The sequence below is a fragment of the Stegostoma tigrinum genome, chromosome 11, assembly GCF_030684315.1.
Source record: "Stegostoma tigrinum isolate sSteTig4 chromosome 11, sSteTig4.hap1, whole genome shotgun sequence".
In the NCBI taxonomy this organism is placed as follows: Eukaryota; Metazoa; Chordata; class Chondrichthyes; order Orectolobiformes; family Stegostomatidae; genus Stegostoma; species Stegostoma tigrinum.
The window spans coordinates 2,522,941-2,545,656 of NC_081364.1; the positions used below are offsets into that span (position 1 = coordinate 2,522,941).

The 22,716-nt window shown below is 45.5% G+C and overlaps 1 protein-coding gene across 2 annotated transcripts in view; it reads left to right on the forward strand.

The window, feature by feature from the left end:
• The window catches only part of cfap100 (cilia and flagella associated protein 100), a 38,517-nt gene extending 17,079 nt beyond the window's left edge, over positions 1-21,438 (forward strand). The window contains exons 4-17 of one of the 2 annotated variants that reach the window (XM_059649695.1): positions 309-409; positions 2,599-2,791; positions 3,132-3,199; positions 6,687-6,850; positions 7,925-8,005; positions 8,787-8,980; positions 9,859-9,943; positions 10,238-10,295; positions 13,893-13,967; positions 15,279-15,430; positions 17,068-17,203; positions 18,168-18,370; positions 20,381-20,474; positions 21,031-21,438. In XM_059649695.1, the coding sequence (XP_059505678.1) occupies positions 309-409; positions 2,599-2,791; positions 3,132-3,199; positions 6,687-6,850; positions 7,925-8,005; positions 8,787-8,980; positions 9,859-9,943; positions 10,238-10,295; positions 13,893-13,967; positions 15,279-15,430; positions 17,068-17,203; positions 18,168-18,370; positions 20,381-20,474; positions 21,031-21,147 (1,721 nt within the window). In that variant the 3' untranslated portion in view covers positions 21,148-21,438. The remainder of the gene's footprint in view (positions 1-308; positions 410-2,598; positions 2,792-3,131; positions 3,200-6,686; positions 6,851-7,924; positions 8,006-8,786; positions 8,981-9,858; positions 9,944-10,237; positions 10,296-13,892; positions 13,968-15,278; positions 15,431-17,067; positions 17,204-18,167; positions 18,371-20,380; positions 20,475-21,030) is intronic. The other variant, XM_059649696.1, reaches the window with a different exon arrangement.
• Positions 21,439-22,716: the final 1,278 nt, after the last annotated feature.

Here is a 22,716-nt window from a genome sequence, read left to right on the forward strand (position 1 = left end):
AGACTCTCTCTGATGAAGGGTCTAGGCCCGAAACGTCAGCTTTTGTGCTCCTGAGATGCTGCTTGGCCTGCTGTGTTCATCCAGCCTCACATTTTATTATCTTGACTGCTACACTTCCTATTTTATAACAGAGCCTTCACTTCAGTAGTCTTTCTTTGTCAGCGATGTGTTCTGGTCATCCTGGGGTTGAGAAACTTGCTGAAGAATTGCAAATTCTTTTGTTAATTGTTAGAGAACCAGAGATTTTTTAAAAAGGAAGATGAATAATACTCCACCCAAAGTGAAACAGTTTTGATTTTTCGCTGCAGCATGCCCAACATTCCTCAATGAGAGACGCAACCCTTTCAAGATTCCTCAAGACTGTGATATCTTTGTGCTTCGAGATATTGAAAGAGAACGGAAGAAAAAGGTAATATTTTAATACATTGTACAAGGAAGGTTTTGCAAAACAGTTTAGAAAACAATGTAAGGTCACCATAGTCTTACCAGACCGTAGGCTGCTCTCTCATTAGAGAGAGAGAGGGAGAGAGAGATGATGGTGGTGGTTTAACCTGAGTATCACCATGCCTCAGCTGAGGGAGGATGTTGGGAAGGAGAATCCTTTATGGTAACATAAGCCAGTGCAGGAATTGACTCCACACTTTTGGTGTCCCTCTGCATTGTAAACCAGCTGTCCAGCCAACTGAGCTAACTGACCCCCAGAAAATCATAAGTCATGGAGTCATACAGCATGGAAACAGATGCTTCAGTCCAACCAGTCCACGCGGACAAGTTACCCAAACTAACCTAGTCCTATCTGCATACAAGGGCAGCACAGTGTCTCCATGGTTAGCACTTCTGCCTCAAAGAACAAGGGACCTGGCAATCCCAGCCTCGGGCAACTGTCTGTGTGGAGATTGCATATTCTCCTCATCTCTGTGTGGGTTTCCTCCAGGTGTTCCGGTTTCCTGCCATAATCCAGAGATGTGCAGGCTAGGTGAATTGGTCGTGCTAAATTGCCCATAGTGTTTAGGGGTTTGTAGATTAGGTGGGATATAGGAGAATGGGTCTGGGTGGGATGCTCTGAGGATCGGTGTGGACTTGTTGGGCCAAAGGGCCTGTTACCACACTGTAGAGATTCTATAATTCCATGATACACTTGACTCATGTGCCTCCAGACCTTTCTGTTCATGAACTTATCCAAATGTCTTTTAAACATTGTAATTGTTCCCACATCCACCACTTCCTCTGAAAGTTCATTCCACAGTCAAACCATACTCTGTGTAAAAAAATTGCCCCTTTTTAAATCTTCTCCTCTCACCTTAAAACTATGCCACCTAGATTTGAACTCCCACACCCTAGGAAAAAGACCCTTGTCATTCACCTTACCTATGCTCCTTTAAGTAATAATTAACAACCAAAAATGCTGGAACCAGTTATGGTCGATTTGAAACATTCGCTCTTTGTCTCTATTTTCAGGCACTGCTGGATCTGCTGTGTTTCTCCAACACTTTCTGTTTGTGTTTCAGATTTCCAGTAGCTGCTGTGATCATCTTTTATTTGTGAAAAGAATAAAACCTGGTAAATGTTGGAGTCACACGATAAATCAGTGAGCATTCCAACAGAAAAGTGTAGGGATGGAATGAATACGCAAAAGTAAATCATCCAGTCCATTTTTACTATGCTGCTTCTTTAATCGATCAATTCCAAAAAAATTCAATGGTGCGAGAAATGTCAAGTGGATTTTCCCTCTTGTTGGTTCCCTCACCGCCTGCCGTAGACCCAGTCTAGCAGCGATGTCCTTTTAGGACCCGACCAGCTTGATCAGTATTACTGCTGCTGAGCCACGCTTGGTGAAGGACATCAAAATCCCCCACCCAGAGTACATTGTGTGCTCTTGCCACCCTCAGTGCTTCCTTCAAGTGTTGTCCAACTTGAAGGGGCACTGAATCATCAGCCAAGAGGTAGGGGCAGGCTAGGAGGTTTGACTTGCTTCCATTTGGCATTGTGTGATCTGGACTCAATGTTGAAAACCCTTTGGCAGTTCCGTCCCAGCTGTACACCACTGCGACACCAACTCTGCTGGGTCTGTCCTGCTTGTGGAACAGGACATACACAGGAATGGAGTCTGGGACATTCTGAGGTTGCGACTAGAGCATTGGGGTTTATGGGGAGGGAGTTGAGGTGGAAAGTCAGCTAGGATTGCATTAGAGAGAGTAGGAACTACAGATGCTGGAGAATCTGAGATACCAAGGTATAGAGCTGAAAGAACACAGCAGGCCAAGGGCCTAGGCCTGAAACATCAGCTTTCCTGCTCCTCTGATGCTGCTTGGCCTGCTGTGTTCATCCAGCTCTACACCTTGGTATCTAGGATGGTATTGAAATGCTGAGCAGTGTTATGTGATCCAAAGATCTAATCCTACTTTTGATATTGTTAGGAATGTTCTCCAGTGACTGATTGAAAAGAAATCGAAAACACTTGATGGGGTGAATAGCCGGTGTCACTCAATGATTCTATAATGAGGCTCATACGGAGCACAAGAGTCTAGAATTAAACAATTAACTCCCCATTAACACTACCATTTTCCCCTCCACTTCCTGCTTGATTCCGGACTCTAGGAACAAAATGAACAAAAGAAACTCAAGATTCATGAGAAGGTCACATATGCAGCTCGAGTTAATGCAAAATTTGGCAGCCCCCAAAAGGTAGAGGAAGAACCAGAGGAGGATTCAGAGGCTGAGCATCAGGCCAATGTGAAAAAGTTGTCTGCTCTCAAAAGTGATCCATCATGGAAGGTCAAAGTCACAAGAGGTACTGCCTATTTGCTCCCGGTTGTCGGAATTCTGTATTCCTACCTTTTAGAATCTGAATCAAACACTCCCAGGAATGTGGTACTTGTTCCCACTAGGAGTGATTGAAATGAATATTCCAGAGATATTTAAGGGGCAATTTAGAGGGAGAAGGGAATACAGGGTAATGTTGGTGGATTTAGACAGAGTGTGTGTCTCCCTTTCTCTCTATCCTTCTGTCTCTGTTTGCCTCAGTGTGCCTTCAATCCCCTTCCTCTGTATGTCTTTATTTGTATCTCCCCATCTCCCCCTCCTTTTTCTCTCAGTTGCTGTACATCGGTTTTAAATTTGTGTCATTTCAGATCGACAGATTGAGAAAGAAACCTTGAATGATTATATCAACAAGAAAAGAGAAATGTTTATGCTGCAGGTAACATTAATTAGTATGGAAATAAGAATTATTTTACTTGTCAAGTTTCCTGCTCTGTCTTGGTTTCGCCAGTTTATTGTGTTCCTTCTCTTACTGTTGAACTTTTTCCCTTTGTCACCAGTTGTGACACTTTCTCCATTTTCTTGTTTCTGTCTCTCTCTCTCTCAGATATTTATTTAATCCTGTTTTGCTCTTGGTTTGTATCAAGCTCCAAAAATCCCCACTCTATAGTGTCTTTTTCCAAGTATACACATTGTCACACTTTCATAGACTCTCGAAGCACAGGAGCCCAGTTGGTCTATGCACCAGTACTAGCCTCTATCCCAAATGCACCATTTTTAAAAGGTTTAAATAATTTTTAATAATGATTTACCCAATTTCATTTCGAGAGGTATCATTGCGCCTTCTTCCACTGCCCCCTCTCTTTGCCTGTTTGCTTTTTACAAATTACCATAAACCTGTGTGCTCTTGTCACTGGAAACATTTTTTTTCTTTCAGCTCATTCAGTGCCAAGGTGAAAAGTTGCAGACCCTTTTCCTCAGTCAGTCCGCCACGTCCAACACATGGCTTTTACAAAATCAAACTTGATGCCATGTAACCAGTTTTTAAATAGTGACCATCTAATCACTGTCAATTGTTAAAAGCCCATCTAGTTGACTAATGTCCCTTCCTACTGACACTCCGACAGTGCGGCACTCCCTCAGCAGTGACCCGCCGACAGTGTGGCACTACCTCAGTACTGACCCTCCGACAGTGTGGCACTTCCTTAGCACTGACCCTCCGATGGTGTGGCACTCCCTCAGCACTGACCCCCCCCCCCCGACAGTGCAGCACTCCCTCAGCACTGATGCCCCAACAGTGCAGCACTTCCTTAGCACTGACCCTCCGACGGTGTGGCACTCCCTCAGCACTGACCCTCTGACAGTGTGGCGCTCCCTCAGCACTGACCCTCTGACAATGCGGCACTACCTCAGTACTGACCCTCTGACAGTGTGGCACTTCCTTAGCACTGACCGTCCGACGGTTTGGCACTCCCTCAGCACTGACCCTCCCCCCCCCGACAGTGCAGCACTCCCTCAGTACTGACTCCCAACATTGCGGTGCTCCCTCAATATTGACCCTCCGAAAGTGCAGTATTTCCTCAGTATCCTCTGCCTTGACAGAGTGGCACTCCCTTGGCACTAACATCCCTGACAGCGCAGCACTCCCTCAGCACTGAACCCCAACAGAGTGGCACTCCCTTGGTACTGACCCTTGAGAGAATAGCTCATGCTACTGTTGCAATCTGGACCAGTGAGACAGATATGTGTTTCCCTCACTATATTTTTTTCCCACCTGTAATACTTGTGTCAACTTGTCCATTTTTTTTGCTTTGTATGTGAATATGTATCTATTTTGGGCAAAGGTTTAAGTTTATTAATAGTATAGCAATTAATAATTCATCTTCTGGATATAAGTTTGCTCACTGAGCTGGAAGGTTTGTTTTCAGACGTTTCGTCACCATTCTAGGTAACATCATCAGTGAGCCTCCAGTGAAGCGCTGGTGTTATGTCCCGCTTTCTATTTATGTGTTTAGGTTTCCTTGGGTTGGTGATGTCATGTATTGACGTAACAGGCCTGTTCACATCCATCAACATCAACCTGGCCAAACAAACACTGACTACACTATTAGAAGAATCGAAGACACATACACCAGACACCCCCAACCTCATCAGCAAGGACAGCATCATCAAGCTAGTGGACCTATGCCTCACCACCCACTTCACTTTCAATAGCAAAACCTACAGACAAACCAACGGTACACCCATGGGATCCCCGATATCAGGGTTCTTAGCAGAGGCAGTAATGCAGAGACTGGAACAAACAGCTCTGCCAATCATCCAACCCAAACTTTGGGTCCGCTATGTGGATGACACCTTTGTCATCACTAAACGAAACAAATTAGAGGAAACCTTCAAGACCATCAATAATACCCTTTACTGGCATAACATTCACAAAAGAGGAGGAAAACAACAAACAAACTGCCATTCCTAGATGTCACAGTGGAGCGAACAGTCATTGGGGAACTTCAAACCAGCGTCTACAGGAAAACAACACATACGGACCAAATACTGAACTACAGAAGCAACCATCCCAACACCCACAAACGAAGCTGCATTAGAACATTATTCCAACGAGCCACCACACACTGCAGCACAGAGGAACTACGCAGAGCAGAAGAAAATCACCTATACAGTGTATTCAAAAAGAATGGGTACCCAATGAACACAGTCCACTGATTTCTCAGCAACAAACCCAAACAAACAGACAAAACAGGCCCAGAAACCATAACCACTCTCCCCTACATCAAAGACATTTCGGAAATGACTGCCAGACTACTCGGACCCCTTGGCATCAGGGTAGCCCACAAACCCACCAGCACAATAAAACAGCAGCTAATGAACTTAAAAGACCCTATACAGACAACAAATAAAACGAACGTCATCTACAAAATACCTTGCAAGAACTGTGACAAACACTACATTAGACAAACCGGCAGAAAGCTAGCCACCAGGATACATGAACATCAACTAGCCACAAAACGACATGACCCACTATCACTCGTATCCTTACATACAGATGAGGAAGGACACCACTTTGATTAGGACAACACATCCATCCTAGGACAAGCCAAACAGAGACACGCATGAGAATTCCTAGAAACATGGCACTCCAACTGGAACTCCATCAACAATCACATTGATTTGGAGCCCATCTACCACCCTTTGACAAAAAGAACAGGGAATGACATCACCAACACAGGATATGACATCACCAACGCAAGAAAACCTAACCAGATAAATTGAAAGCGGGACATAACACCAGCGCTTCACCGGAGGCTCACTGATGATGTTACCTAGAATGGTGACGAAACGTCTGAAAACGAACCTTCCAGCTCAGCGAGCAAACTTACATCCAGAACCTCAACCTGAGCTACAAATCTTCTCAAAACTCGCTAATAATTCATCTTCTTTATAAGTTTGTTAATGTCTGTGTTGATTAAAAATAATGTTACTTAGTGTCTTTTTGACAAAACCTGCTTTGTATTAATTGCAGTCAACCAAGGCACTAGTCATCAGTTGTGACACTTGCTCTATTTTCTTGTTTCCGTCTCTCGCTCAGATATTTATTTAATCCTGTTTTGCTCTTGGTTCGTATCAAGCTCCAAAAATCCCCACTCTATAGTGTCTTTTTTGAAGTATCCTCGTTGTCACACTTTCATAGGCTCTCGAAGCACAGGAGCCCAGTTGATTTCATCGGTTCAATCGGTTAAGGTATAGACTGTGGAATATTGGAGCTGAGTGATCAGTACACCCTTTGCAATCGGGTCATGGCCATGGGAAGACCATAAGTGTGGAACAGACACTTGGGAATAGACGTGGTGGGCTGGGGAGATGTTTATTTTTGCTCATTTCCTAATGGATCTTGGGTGTTTGCTCCTGTCCAGTACTCACTGACCATGAAGAAGGATGAGATGAGGAAATTGGATGAAGTGGCTGCCGCAGAGGAGATGAAACTTGAGAAGGCTGAGCAGTACCTTGAGGAAGACGCAGCCATGTTTGATGAGTTCTTGAAAGAAAATGACAAAAATTCAGTGGAAGCGATGCAAATGTAAGAATGTCACCTTTTGGTTACCTGATTGAGTATTTACAACATGTTAGAGAGCAACTGAAGTTCCCTGCAAAGGCTACAGGGTGGTTTGTGAATGAAATATTCCCAATAAATTAGGCGGCTTTAGGATGTTGGCATCGCTGGCTGGGCCAATATTTATTGCCTGTCTCTAGTTTCCCTTGAGAAGGTGGGGGTGAGCTGCCTTCTTGAACTGCTGTAGTCCACATGCTGTAGGTAGACCCACACTGCCCTTAGGGAGGGAATTCTAGCAATTTGACCCAGAAATGGTAAAGAGACAGTGATATTGTTGGAAGGAAGAATGGAGTGGGGGGGCTTGGAAGAGATAGAGTGTTGCTACCAGTGTTTGGTTCTGAATCTTTACAAAGTTGACACCTCATTTTCAGGTTGACCTGAGCTGCCATCAGCAATGGTCTCCTCTATTACTCGTCGGACCAAGGTTAGCTCCGGCTTGAAGTAAGGTCAAGTGGCTGCAAGGTTATCGCCTGTAGTTGAAAATTGTTCTGCAGCTGATGATGGCCTCATGAATACCCAGCAGTTGGATCCATCTTCAGCCTATCTTTAAATTTTTTCAAACCAACCAACTGATTAAAAAATCTAGAAAATTCTTATTGAACGCAATAGGATTAACTCAGGAAGGATGTTCCCAATGACTATGGCGCCCAGAATCATGGGTCACAGTTTAAGAATGTGGGGATAAGCCATTTAGGACTGAGGTGAGAAGAAATGTCTTCACCCAGAGAGTGGGGATCCCGTGGAATTCTCTGCCACAGAAAGTGGTTGGTTCCTTCTTTTCAAGAAGGAGTTAGAAATTGTTCTTAGGGCTAAATGGATCAAAGAGTAAGCGGGAAACAACTTTGAATGATCAGCTGTGATCGTGTTGAATGGTGAAGCAGGCTCAAAGGGCTAAATGGTCCAATCCTGCTCCTTGTTTCTATGTGAGATCTGAGGCACTATTGTCTGAAAAATTTAGACCTATATGGCCAAAAAGGGAGAGATCGCTTTTTACTGTACTATCAGTTTCTGGTTAACATGGTTTCTGGTTTCTGTTTCCAGAGCTGAACAGGAGACAAAACTGAAGCTGGAGAAAGTAGCTGAAATCAAGAAAGTGACAACGCAAATGATGGCAGTGAAAAAGTGAGATAATGTAGAGTATGGATAGATAGAAGCTGCTTCCGTAGGCTGGGGGTGGGGTTGAAATTGGACATAAACTGAAGATAATTAGTCAGAGTTCACAGGGGCAAGGGTTTCAATGGGGGTAGGGGGTGTAGGGAAAGGATATTGGCACAGTGAATTGCTGTGACCTGTAACATGGTGCTTAATCAGCTGGTGTAAGCAGACGCCACAATAACTAACATACAGATCTTTGAAAAAAATCATCCAGTGGGGAATAGGGAAAGAACACAGGGTGAGGGACTAACTCAGGAGCTTTTCAAGGAGCCAGCACAGGCACGAAAGTCTAAATGGCCTCCTTTCTTCTTTGAGATTCACCAGAACTGAAGCTCATCCAAGAAATTCATCTGCTAAAGATTTGACATTTGATTTAAAATCAATTGGAAACCTAAGATAATTTGCTCCTCCCCTCCCTATTTGCAACTTTATTAAGTCTTGTTATCTGTGGCTGTGAGATTTTTAATTCCTCATTTCTGCTCTTCTGGCCAAAGGCATCCAAGGAAAGGACTTACGACATTGGCCCTAGGGTTAGAATGTGCCACATAATCACCAGCTCACAGCGATTTCTGAGACCAAGGTATTGATTGGGAGCAGGATTGAGCTGCGCTGTGCAGCCTTCCTCTGCCAATTAGCAGAAAGTCTCTGTCTAAGTTTTATCTTTCCATTCTCCCTTCTGAGAGGCAGGAAGTGGTGCCAGTATAAGGCTTTGAGCTTGTATTGATCTTGTTCTTTCTGAATCTGGCAGTGATATCGTCAAGTTTGAAGAGACACTGAAGGATTACCAGGTGTACAGAGACTTTCTGATCAAACTCTCTCCCAAAGAATGGAAAGAGGAGAGGGAGAGAAAGAAGAATAAATTAAAGACGTCGAAAACCTCCCTAAAGGAGAAATCTGGGGAGTCGCTTATGAAACCATCCGTTCCATCAGTGACCTTACGAAGTGCGTACCCACATGGGACTAGGAACAGATTAAAAGGAGAGCTGTGGTGAAGGGTTATCTAAACTTGAAACGTTAGCTGTCTGTCCATGGATGCTGCCTGGCCCAGGTGTTTTCCAGCATTTGTTGTTTTCAGTACAAATTCCAGCATCTGTAATAATTTGCTCCAAGAAGGGGAAACTGTTGGCTGAATCTGTTAATACTTTTGGAGGAGATCTGTATGAGTGACTAAGAGGGATGAGTGGATTTGGGTTTGCAAAAAGGTCACTTTGTAATCTTTCAGAGGGTCGGTGCTGGCGGAGTGCCGCCCTCAGCACCGACCCTCCCTCCGACAGATCGGCACTCCGCCAGCACCGACCCTCCGACAGCGCGGCACACCCTCAGCACTGACCCTCCCTCCGACAGCGCGGCATGCTTATTGTAATTTCCCATCTGTGTTTTAAAAAGATGTGGAATATTGTCGTCAGAAATCCTTCAAGTGCGAGATAAAATTTAATTTCTTGCTTTATTTTGAACAAATCTCAAACTGCGCAGGCTGGGGTTTGTACCCACCCCCATTGTGTGGTTTATTATTCAAATAACTACAAGCACTGTACCAAAGCGTCACTGTCATGTAAAAGGTTTTGGGAAGGACCAGAGAACAGAATGACTAGACACACTGCTTAGCGAGAAAGATTTCACCTGCTGCAATAGCCTCCATGGTCAAATAGCTATCAGAGGCCAGTCACTTGGCAGATGCTGCCTCCAAAGAGACACAGTTCTGAGAGAGAGAGGGAAAATGTTGAACCTCATATCTGTGTTGGGCCTAGTGGCCTTTTCTTGGCTGCATGGATCTGAGATTCTCTGAACAGTTTCTAACACATGGTCTTTGTTCTGTTTAGGGCAGGGCAGCAAGGCCAACATTCAGTCAAGCAAGGAAATTCGAACAATCTTGTTGGGCGTGAAGCCCTCACTCGACAGGAGGAAGTAAGTTTCATGTTTGAGGCGACAGCATTAATACCTTTGACGGGAAGCAAACATGAGCAGGAATGATGTTGGAAGTGATCACCCAAATGTTACAGAAGGAACTGGAACAAAAGGTGGAGGCATTGGGTGGAGAGTGAACGGGTAATGAATATAGTTGGTAGAAGCAATGAGATATCCCAGAGGGCTGATGCTTTCTCCAGAGCACTGGAGAGGTGGCTTGAGGGGGAGATGGGAAGATTCTGCCCACTTCCTATCAGCATCGCTGTTAACTCTTTGTTTCTGTTCCTTCTGAAGGAGTTCTGCTGTCTCTACAACGAGAGAGTCTGAGCCCGAGTGGTCTGACAGTGACGAGGTTTGTAGACTGTGGGATTTTTGAGCCTTTCGAGAGGTTTTTATGGCTGTTCATCTCTACAACACTGCCCCTGGCAGAGTATCTTGACCCAGGTCCAGTCCCAATCTGAACAGCCCAATAGTCCGTGATTGTTCCATGCTATTGGACTCTCCTTCATGTCAGCTTCCTCCGTGTCCCTGGACTGGCACCAACAACTCAGCTGCTGGTTTCTTTCAGTTCTCTGAACAAAGGAAGGTGACTCCAACTCACAGTATATCCAAGTAATGAATCAGAACAGGAGTAGGCCACTCTGCCCCTCGAGCCTACTCTGTCACTCAGTAACATCATGGCTGACCTAATTAATCTCAAAAACTTTTCATCCCCTTGCTCATCAAGCTGGGGGCCACTTGGGTCTCCACGTCTGTGAAGCGATGGTCTAGTGGTATTATCACTAGACTATTAATCCAGAGGTCCAGTTAATGTTCTGGGGACCTGCGTTCAAATCCAACCACAGCAGATGGTGGAATTTGGATTCAATAAAATATCTAGAATTAAGAGTCCAGTAATGACCATGAATCTGTTAATTGATGGTTCACTAATGTCCTTTAGGAAAGGAAACTACCATCCTTACCTGGTCTGGCCTATATGTGACTCCAGACCTGCAGCAATGTGGTTGACTCTTAACTGCCCTCTGGGCAATTAAGGATGGGCAATAAATGCTGGCCTAGCCAGTGACACTCTCATCCTGTAAATGATTTTTTAAAAATTCTTCTGTTCTATTAATCTGCCAACTCCTTTTAGAAAGCTCCTATTGAGTCTGCTTCCACTGCCCTTTCCGGCAGTGTGTTCCATGTCTGTGCTCTTTGTAGGATGCGATTTGCTAAATTCACAAAATAAGCAATGTTGACATGAGGACAAACATTTTCACACTCACGTGGTTAGGATCTGGGATAACGCAATGTGGAGCTAGATGAACTCAGCAGGCCAGGCAGCATCAGGGGAACAGGAAAACTGATGTTTTGGATCGGGGCCCTTCTTCAGAAATGAAGAAGAAGGGTCCCGACCCAAAACGTTAGCTTTCCTGCTCCCCTGATGCTGCCTGGCCTGCTGTGTTCATCCAGCTCCACAGTGCGTTATCTCTGTCTCCAGTATTGGCAGTTCTTTCTATCTTTGGTTAGGATCTGGAATCCACTGCCTGAGAATATAATGGAGGCAGATTCAGTCAAGGCATTCCAGAGGGAATTAGATCATTATTTGTAGAGGAAACGATTGACAGGGAAAAGGCAACAGAGAGGGAATGGTCAGTTGCTGTTGCAGAGTGCCCACATGAACATAATGGGCTGAATGGCCTCCTTCAGTGCTGTAAGGGTTGAGTGATTCATCTCTTCTCTTCTGCCAATTAGGTTGAATCTGTGATCCCCATTGGTCATTGATCCTTCTACCCCTGGGAACAAGATTGTCACAACATCAAACCAATCCCTAGATTTTATTTCTACAGGGAGAGAAATGAAAAATCAGGATGTGATGTTAAACTTTAATCAGATCTTTGTTCAGTCACATGTGGATTATTGTACATTGTTCTGGTCTCCATTCAACAAAAAGGGAAGCGAGGGGACAGAAAGGGAAAGTCACAACAACATAAGAACTCAAACAGGCAGAAGCTTTTTTAAATTAATTCACAGGATGAGGGTGTTACTGGCTAGGCAGCATTTATTGCCCATCCCTAATTGCCCAAAGGGCAGTTAAGAGTCAACCACATTGCTGTGGGTTGGAGTCACTTGTAGGCCAGACCAGGTAAGGATGGCAGTTCCCTTCTCTGAAGGACAGTAGTGAACCAGAATGGGTTTTTCTCCCAACAATCGGCAATGGATCCATGGTCAGCATTGGACTCTTAATTCCAGGTTTTTATTGGATTCAAATTCAGCCATCTGCTGTGGCAGGATCTGAACCTGGGTCTCTGGATTAACAGTCCAGTGATAATAACATTAGGCCAACAGCTCCCCTTCAGCCTGCTGCGCCATTTAATACAATCATGGCTGATCTCATCTTGGCCTCAACTCCATTTTCCTGCCCACTCTCTGGATCCCTTCAACCCATTACTGGCTTCTGACTGTGTCAGACCTGTAAGTAAGGAGAGATCACATGAATCAGCCCTCGGATTAGGTCTGCAACAAAGCGCTGTTACACAGCACCCCTCAGTTGTAGGAACACAGCTCATGCTTTCACAGAATTGTGCAACACAGAAGGAGCACATTCTGACCATACTTTGCAGTGGCAGCCCTTAAAGAGATGGTCAATTGGACCCATTCTGGCTTTGTCTTTTACATGTGAAAATACAAATCGGGAGCAGGGGTTGGCTATTCAGTCTGGTTTGCCATTTAATGAGATTGTGGCTAATTGGATTGTAACCTTGAATCCACACTGCTGCCTACCCTTGATAACCTTTTTCACTTCTTTTCACCTCTGCCTTAAAAATATTGAAGGATTCTGCAGCCACCATCTATTCAAGAAGAGAGTCCCAAAGACTCATGACATAAGGAAAAAAATGCCTCCTAACTGTTTTAAATGGAATTTTAAATAGTGACCCCTAGTTTTAGATTCTCCCCCCAATGGAAACATCCTCCCCACCTCTATCATGTGAAGACCCTCAGAATCTTACAAATTTCATATGTTACATAGGGAATCAATAGATAAGGAGAAAGAGTGAAAAGTGGACAGTGTTACAGTTTAGCCACAAGCACAATGCAGCAAACTTCAAGGGCCAAAGGCCTAGTCTCATCTTTCATAAGAACATAAGAATTAGGAGCAGAGGGACACCATTCAGCCCCTCCTGCCTGCTATGCTATTCAAAATGATCATAGCTGATCACATTTCAGTCTCAACTCCACTTTCCTACCAGTTCTCCGTAACCCTTCCACCCATTACTGATTTAAAAAATCTATGTCTTCCATAAAATTACTCAATGACCCAATATACATTACACTTTGGGAGAGTAAATTCTACAAATTTTTTTATTCATTTGCGGGATGTGGGTGTCACTGTCTGAGCCAGCATTTTATTGCCCATCCCTAGTTGGCCTTGAGAAGGTGTTGGTGAGCTGCCTTCTTGACCCACTGCACTCCATGTCAGGATGGTGAGTGACTTGGAGGGGAACTTGAAGGTGGTGGTGTTCCTGTCAACACCTGCTACCCTTGTCCTTCTGGAGGAAAGGTCCTGTCTGAGGATCTTTGGTGAATTTCTGCAGAGCATGTTGTAGATATTACACACTGCTGTTACTGAGCGTTAGTGGTACGGGGAGTGAGAGGTTTGTGGATGTGGTGGCAAACAAACGGCTGTTTTGTCCTGGATGGCATCAAGTTTCTTGAGTGTAGTTGGAGCTGAATCCGTCCAGGCAAGTGGGGAGTATTCCATCACACTCCTGACTTGTGCCTTGTAGATGGTGGACAGGCTTTAGGGAGTCAGGAGGTGAGTTACTTGTCGCAGTATTTCTAGCCTCGGACCTGTTCTTGTAGCATCTGTGTTTATGTCAATTCCTGACCCTTCGATGGAAGTAATTGCTCCTCAACTCTGTTTTAAATATGCTGCCCCTTATCCTAAAAATGTGACTTCTTGTTCTAGAATCCCCACATTAGGAAACATCCTTTCTACAGAGATAATGGGAACTGCACATGCTGGAGAATCCAAGATAACAAGGTGTGGAGCTGGATGAACACAGCAGGCCAAGCAGCATCTTAGGAGCACAAAGCTGATGTTTTGGACCTAGACCCTTCATCAGAAAAGGGGGAGGGGGAGAGGGTCCTGAAATAAATAGGGAGAGAAGGGGAAGCGGATCACAGATGGATAGAGGAGAAGATAGGTGGAGAGGAGACAGACAAGTTAAAGGGGCAGGGATGGAGCCAGTAAAGGTGAGTATAGGTGGGGAGGTGGGGAGGAGATAGGTCAGTCTGGGGAGGACAGCCAGGCCAAGGAAGGGGGATGAGGTTAGTTGGTAAGAAATTGAGGTGAGGCTTGAGGTGGGAGGAGGGGATAGGTGAGTGAAAGAACAGGTTAGGGAGGAGGGGACGAGCTGGGCTGGTTTTGGGATGCACTGGGGGGAGGGGAGATTTTGAAGCTTGTGAAATCCACATTGATACCATTGGGCTGCAGGGTTCCCAAGCGGAATATGAGTTGCTGTTCCTGCAACCTTCGGGTGGCATCGTTGTGGCACTGCAGGAGGCCCAGGATAGACATGTCATCTAAAGAATGGGAGGGGGAGTTGAAATGGTTCGCGACTGGGAGGTGCAGTTGTTTATTGCAAACCGAGTGGAGGTGTTCTGCAAAGCGGTCCCCAAGCCTCTGCTTGGTTTCCCCAGTGTAGAGCAAGCCACACCGGGTACAGCGGATACAGTATACCACATTGCTAGATGTGCAGGTGAACATCTGTTTGATGTGGAAAGCCTTCTTGGAGCCTGGGATGGGGGTCAGGGAGGAGGTTTGGGGGCAAGTGTAGCACTTCCTGTGGTTGCAGGGGAAAGTGCTGGGTGTGGTGGGGTTGGAGGCGAGTGTTTGTCAAACCCATTTAGCATCTTATGTACCTCTATTAGATCTCCTCTCATTCTTCTAAACTCCAGAGAGCACCTACCTAAACTACTCGATCTCTCTTCATAAACTGAGACAGGTTGAATCAGTGGTCAGAGATCAGAGTTAACACCTCAGCCTGATCACTTTTTGTCAGAACCATCCCTAGTTGCCCTTGAAAAAATGGTAGAAACGCCACATTGACTGTTGCCCTTGGGGTGGGATTGAATCTGGGTCCCTGGCACTGTGAGGCAACAGTGCTAACCCTTGAGCCACTGTCCATCCCCCAAAGTGTGAACTCAGTTTCCCTCTCCACAGACACTGCTGAGACCTGCTGAATTTCTCCAAGACATTTCAGGATTTTAGTGTGAATGCTATTTGTTGTCATGCTGACTTTGTTTCACTGGGGTAAACATTGCATGTCTGATTATGTTGGATGGTCTGCAGGATCAGGAACTTTACTTCACAGATCCCAAGCAGCTCCTAGACATCTACACCGAGCTGGAGGAACAAAACCTGTCGCTAATTCTCAACTCGCAGGAAACTGAGGAGGCAGTGGAGGAGATCAAACAGGCCATGGCTACTGCCCACCTTAAGATGTAAGAGGTTCAGTCATTCACTATGAGCCATTCAGTCAATCCCCTGTCTGTCTTGTTATACATTAAGAATCAAGAAAGCTGTCAATGGGAATTGTCTACACACTGGTGAAATCCCCCTGTTGACCTGCACATTGCATGTTATGGTCATATTCACAAGAGCCATCTGAGCTGCCTTTGGGTAGACTGGCGCAGTCATTAATCTTTCTGGCTATCAGTCTCAGTTACTGTTATGAAACAGGAGAGCTGCCACACACAGTCTTTAGCAGAAAACAGGCTCAATCTTGGAAAACACTAAGCATTTACTACTCAGCATCTAATAGCTATTGACATTACATCGGAGATACACAATGTTCTTGTGTGAAACTATCAGGCTTAACATTGGAGAAGCCCACATTACTGTTAGCACTATCACTGGTACTGAAACACTGGAACACTCAAACACACAGGCTAACTCCTCCTAGCAACAGTCATTTATACCCTGATGGTTGGAACTTATTAAGTTAGGTAACCGTTTCATTAACTAACTGCTTTGTACAATACAGAGCTCTCAATTTTGTTTCTTTGAGTTTTCCATATAAGGCAGGCACCAAGAAATCCAACAGTGAATTCAGGAGATATGTCATCCAGGAAATGGGGAGAATGTGGAACTTGGTCCCACAGGGAGTGGTTGAAATGAATATTCCAGAGATATTTAAGGGGGAATTTAGAGGGAAGAGGAGATAGAATTATGATGGTGGGAGGCTCAAGCATGGACACCAGCATAGACTGATTGTGACTTGCCTGCTTGTGATGGAATACTCCCCACTTGCCTGGATGGGTACAGCCCCAACAAAACTCAAGAAGCTCAACACCATCCAGGACAAAGCAGCTGCTTGATTGGCACCACATCCAGAAACATCCCACTCCCTCCACCACCGACACTCAGTAGCAGCAGTGTGTACTGTCTGTCTACAAGTTGCAGAAATTCACCAAACATCTTCAGACAGCACCTTCCAAATTCACAACCACTTCTGCCTAGAAGGGCAAGGGGGAGCAGATACATGGGAACACCGTCCGCTGTAAGATCCCCTCCGAGCCACTCACCATCCTGACTTGGAAATATATCACCATTCCTTCACTGTCACTGAGTCAGAATCCTAGAATTCCCTCCCTAATGACACTGTGGGACAACCCACAGCAGGTGGACTGCAGCAGTTCAAGAATGCAGCTCACCACCACCTTCTCAAGGGGCAACAATGGATGGTCAAGAAATGCTGGACCAGCCAGTGATGCCCACATCCCACAAATGAATAGGAAAAAAAAACTGAAGGCCTGTTTCTGTCTCCTCTACCCAGTGTGATCTGATGTAATCCATGGCAGAAAGTGTATCAGGAGTGAATGGCCTCTTCCTGCTCTTCAACAACACACTTTAGGAGCTGAGGGGTCTCTTACCCTGTTCCCTGTTGTTATCCAGTGAGCAATCATTTAAACCCATGCCAGGATCTTCCTGCTCCTCCAGCAAGCATAGAATTTGCCATTAGAATTTCTCAAAGGACTTTTGTTAATTGTTTTATTGGGGGGAGGGGAATTTGGTAAGTCTTTCTGTTTTGCTTTATTGTGGAACTATGACAGATCATTTTGCTGTTTGTGTTTGGCAGGAACTGTGAGACAGATTTTCTGAAGCAGCAGCTGAACATGCTAAATGAGGCTGTAGCCAAGGAGGAGAGCAGGGCTGCAGAACTCGAACTCAAAGCCAAGATGTTCTCCTTCAGCCAAAGCACAATTGAAGATCAGGTATGAGCGGACACCCTGAGGACAGGCCTTCCAAGGGAAACGTTCATTACACACAGCTTTCCCTCTTCCCCCTCCCCCTGTCCTAACCCTCCACATTCAACACTCATTGTCACCATAACCTTCATTGTGATGGAATATTTCCCACTCACTTCGATGAGTGCAACTCCAACAATGCTCAAGAAACTCATGCCATCCTCCTTCATCTGAGACAGTCCTTCAGGATTGAGGATGACTCTTCCATTCTGGAGTTGTGGGTCTGAGATGCCTGAACAGGAGCCGGAATGTTCAAATTATCACATGCTCCTTCCACTGGCCTCTGTCTGGACCTGTTGGAGATGCTTACACACTAGTTGGGCTAGAAATTTCCACACATCAGAGGGAATAATGCTTCTAGGACAAGGCAGTGTCTCTAAAAGGCATGCCATCCATCACCTTCAACATCCACTCTCTCCACCACCAAAGCTCAGTAACAGCATTGCGTACCGTTGACCACAACAACTCACAAAGTTCCTCAGGCAGCACCTTCCAAACCCACAACCACTTCCATCTCGAAGGACAAGAGCAGCAGGTACATGGGAACACCACCCCCTACAAGTTCCCCTCCGAGCCCCTCACCCTCCTGACTTGGGAACATTTTGCCATTCCTTCATGATTGCTGGGTCACAAATCAAGGGGTTGGCCATTTTAGACGAAGTGAGGAGAAATCTCTTAACTCAGAGGCATGTGAATCTTTGACATTTTCCTCCCTAGAGAATATCAATGCTCCAACACTGTGTACATTCAAAACAGGTCGCAAGTTTGACACCGACAGATTCAAGGGATATGGCAATAGAAAGAGGTGCAGTTGAGGGAGAAATGAACTGTAGTGGAGCGGGTTCGAGGGGATGGATGGTCTACATCTGCTCCTGTTTGTTATGTTCTTGACCATTGCTGTTTATTTACCCCTAAACATCCTTGACCCTAGGATAAAATGCTGGAATCTCTGGATCAGAAAGTGGGAGAGGTTTACAGAGCCTGTATTGGTGAGAATGAGGCCAACATGAGCACGTTACAGATGCTAACCAGTATCGAGAACTACCTGGAAGACCTGTTTGAGAATCTGGAGAAGTTTCCTCGGGAGAAGGTGGAATTGGCACAAAGGAACAAAGAAAAGGAAAGAAGGATGAGGTAGAAAGAGGATGCAAAAACATAATGTCTTAGTCTCTTTAACAAAGGAAGGATAGACTTGCGATTGTGAAAGATTGCTAGGGATGCACTGTGGGTCAGTGTGGACTTGTTGGGCCAAAGGGCCTGTTTCCACACTGTAGGGATTCTATGATCTATGATTCTTGAGGTTCAAGAGATTTTTTTCCTTGTTCATTCACAAGATGTGGGCATCACTGGCCAGACCAGCATTTATTACCCATACCTAATTGTCCAGAGGGCATTTAAGAGACAACCATGTTACTGTGGGCCTGATGTCACACATGGGCCTGACCAGGTCAGGACAGCAATTTCCTTCCCTAAAGAATATTAGCGAGCCAGATGGATTTTTTCTCTGAGAATCAACAATGGTTTCACAGTTATCACTAACCTCTTAATTCCAGATTATTTTTTATTAATTCAATTTCCACCATCTGTCATTGTGGGATTTGAATTGGGCTCCCTCTATTAACAGACTAACGATAATACCATCAGCCATCACTTCTGCTTATAAGAAGAAATTGAGTCAACAGGTCAATTTCTCTGGAGTTCAGACTCCCAAAAGCCTGTCCACCATCTACAAGGTAGAGGTCAGGAGTGTGATGGAATACTCCCCACTTGCCTGGATGGGTGCAGCCCCAACAACACTCAAGAAGTTCCACACCATCCAGGACAGAGCAGCTGCTTGATTGGCACCACATCCACAAACACCCACTCACTTCACTACTGTAGGAGTATGGACTATCTACAAGATGCACTGCAGAAATTCACCACAGGACCTGAGGCAGCATCTTCCAAACCCATGACCACTTTGATCTAGATGGTCAAGGGCATGGGAACTCCAGCTCCTGCAAGTTCCCCTTTAAGCCACTCACCATCCTGACTGAGAAACATATCACCGTTTCTTGAGTCAAAAATCCTGAAATTTCTTCATTGTGCATTGTGGGTCTACCTATAGCATGTGGACTGCAGTGGTTCAAGAAGGCAGCTCACCACCACCTTCTCCAGGGGCAACTAGGAGTGGACAATAAATGCTGGCTCACATCCCATTAATGAACTAAACAATAAGTCTACCGGCCTAGTTGTGGAATCTAGATCAAGGGGCCTGAATAATGAGCTGCATGTTTGTATTATCACCTCCAGCAGAGGATACATACAGCCTGCAACCAGGAACAGTAATTGGCAGAGTTTTCATCCATGGATCAGGCCCAAGGGACCAATGGCATCCTTCGTTTCTAATCTGTGTGTTGATGTTTCTGAGGAGGGTATGTGGTAAGGGAGGCCACCAAAGGGGCGCTCTCCAGTGCAATGTGAAAATCACAGTGAGCACCTCTGGTCTGTGGTCTGTTTGCTTTTAATTCTGGAACATGGATTAACATGGTCTTGTAATTCCAAAGAAAGGTCTTAAAATCCCATCTGTGCAGCTGAGGAATTAAGATTTCTGTTTCCTTTTCTAATCAACCCATTCAGAGACGTTATGACACACCTCTAGTGTTGGTAGGACTTGATACTGGGCCTCCTGGTCTAGAGGTAGGGAGACTACCATTGCACCACAAGGTCTCTTGAAATCCCATTATTTATTAACCCTGGAATGAAAGGCTATTTTCAGAATGCGTTAGCTATGAAACCACTGGATTGTTGTGAAAGCCCATCTGGTTCACTAATTCACCCTGCTTCTTCTGGCAAGAAGATCTACATGCCTTCCCCAGTCTGTGACTCCAGTCCCACAGCAATGGAATGACCTCTTACCTGCCTGCTACAATAGCCAAGAAGTTTGCTCTCCATTACCCTCTCAAGGGTAAGTAGGGATTACTAGCCTAGCCATTGACACCCACATCTAGAGTTTAGGAAAGCCTACTGCAGTGCTCTCCACCCAGGCCATTCTGCTTTCAGCAGGAGTCTGACTCTGGAATTGTTACCAGAGAGAGGGTACAGCCTCAGGCACAACACAAGCTTGCACATTGACCTCTCTCAGTGATGCCGTTTCTCTTACAGGGTCCGGGAGGAGAGACTGATGGAAGAGAAGCTTCACCAGGAAGAGCGAATCCATCGAGCAATCATCAGATCTCAGGCTGAACACCAGAAAAAGGTCAGTTTTATATCAGAGAACTCCTCTTGCTCCAATCACCCCATGCTCACTATACTAAACTGATTAGAGCTCTGTTCCTTGCTATACACCCACCTCAAGCGTATTAGAGGTCTGCAGCACAGCGAATGACCCTTCTGCACATGGTGTCAACACCAGTCAAAAACAGCCACCCACCAATTCTAATCCCATTTTCCAGCACTTGGCCCAGTGGCCTTGCAAGTGTACATTTAATTACTTCCTCAATGTATTGAGAGTTTCTCCCTCCACCAGCCTTACAGGCAGTGAGTTCCAGATTCCTACAAACCTCTAGGTGAAAATATTTTCCTCACATTTCCTCTAAACCTCCTGCCCCTTACCTTTAGATCCATGACCCTGGTCACTGATCCCTCCAGACGTGGTCCTCTGACACTGCAAGGGATATATTCTGCTCAAATTCCTGGCATGTGTCACGAAACCGTAACTTTCAGGGCTGCCGATATCTCCACTGACACAGGCACTGCCAGGTGGCTGAACTATTTTGGAGAATTCTGACACTAATTTCTGCTCATCTTCACAGACTGGTAGGAAGCTCGTGTATCGATCAAACCCACCTTTAATGAAGGAGCTGGAAAAACAGAACCAGATTACCACTGACAAGGAGAAGGAGGAAAACGAGTATTACTTTAGCATGTAAATCTGTGGTTTAGGAAATTCTACATCACATTGGCATCTCTGCATTGTAATGTTTCCCCAGGGCTCAAGGCTTGCAATGAAGTTTTACTTCAAACAGTTTCCATTGATTTTTCTCTTTTCAAATCAAAGCAACCCCACAGGCACAATCTGCAGCTGCAAGCACCTAAAACATTTTATAAAGTATGAGAAGTTTTAGTTTTCTCGTTTATGGGGCACTGTAAGTTTGCAGTATGTATTCACAGAGATAGTATAAATGATTGAAATAAATTTGACTTTTTTTTGCCCCTTTCAATGTGAGGAGTCAGAGAAGATTAATCTCAAACCAGCTTTAAACACTGCAACACAAGCAGAATTCCACATTACAATAACTCAGAGCATAGGTGAGGAAACAGCAATTCCTGATTCTTCTGCAGTTGGCAACATTTGGATTGTCATCAAATATATTGTAACACGTTTTAAACAAGAACAATTTTCAGCAATACTTCATCCCAATCTCAGATTTTGTGTACTAGGATAACACGGTGTGAAGCTGGATGAACACAGCAGGCCAAGCAGCATCAGAGGAGCAGGAAAGCTAACATTTCGGGCCTAGACCCTTCTTCAGAAATGGGGGAGGGGAAGGGGATTCTGAAATAAATAGGGAGACAGGGGGTGGTGGATAGAAGGTGGATAAAGGAGAAGATAGGGCGAGAGGAGACAGACAGGTCAAAGAGGTGGGGTTAGAGCCAGTGAAGGTGAATGTAAGTGGGGAGTTAGAGGGCAAATAGGTTAGTCCAGGGAGGACGAACAGGTCAGGGGCGTGGGATGAGGTTAGTGGTTAGGAGGTGGGGGTGGGGCTTGAGGTGGGAGGAATGGTTAGGGAGGCAGGGACTAGCTGGGCTGGTTTGGCATGTGGTCGAGGAAGAGGAGATTTTGAAGCTTGGGAAGTCCACATTGATACCCTGGGGCTGCAGGGCTCCCAAGCAAAATATAAGATGCTGTTCCTGCATCTTTCGGGTGGCATCATTATGGCAATGCAGGAGGCCCATGATGGACATGTTGTCCGAGGAGGGTGGGGGGGAATTGAAATGGTTTGCGACTGGGAGGTGTAGTTGTTTGTTGAGAACAGAGCATAGGTGTTCCACAAAGCAGTCCCCATTTCAATTCCCCCCCAACACTCTTCGGACGACATGTCCATCCTGGGCCTCCTGCAGTGCCACAATGATGCCAATCGAAGGTTGCAGGAACAGCAACTCATATTCCACTTGGGAACCCTGCAGCCCAATGGTATCAATGTGGACTTCACAAGCTTCAAAATCTCCCCTTCCCCCATTGCATCCCAAAACCAGCCCAGCTCGTCCCCTCCCCCACCGCATCCCAAAACCAGCCCAGCCTGTCCTGCCTCCCTAACCATTCTTCCCACCTCAAGCCCCACCCCATCACCTCATCCTGCCCCCCCCCCAAACTGTCCATCCTCCCTGAACTGACCTACACCCCCCCCCCCCCCCCCCCCCCAACACCCACCTACATTCACTTCACTGACTCTAATCCCGGCTCTTTGACCTGTCTGTCCCCTCTCACCCTATCTTCT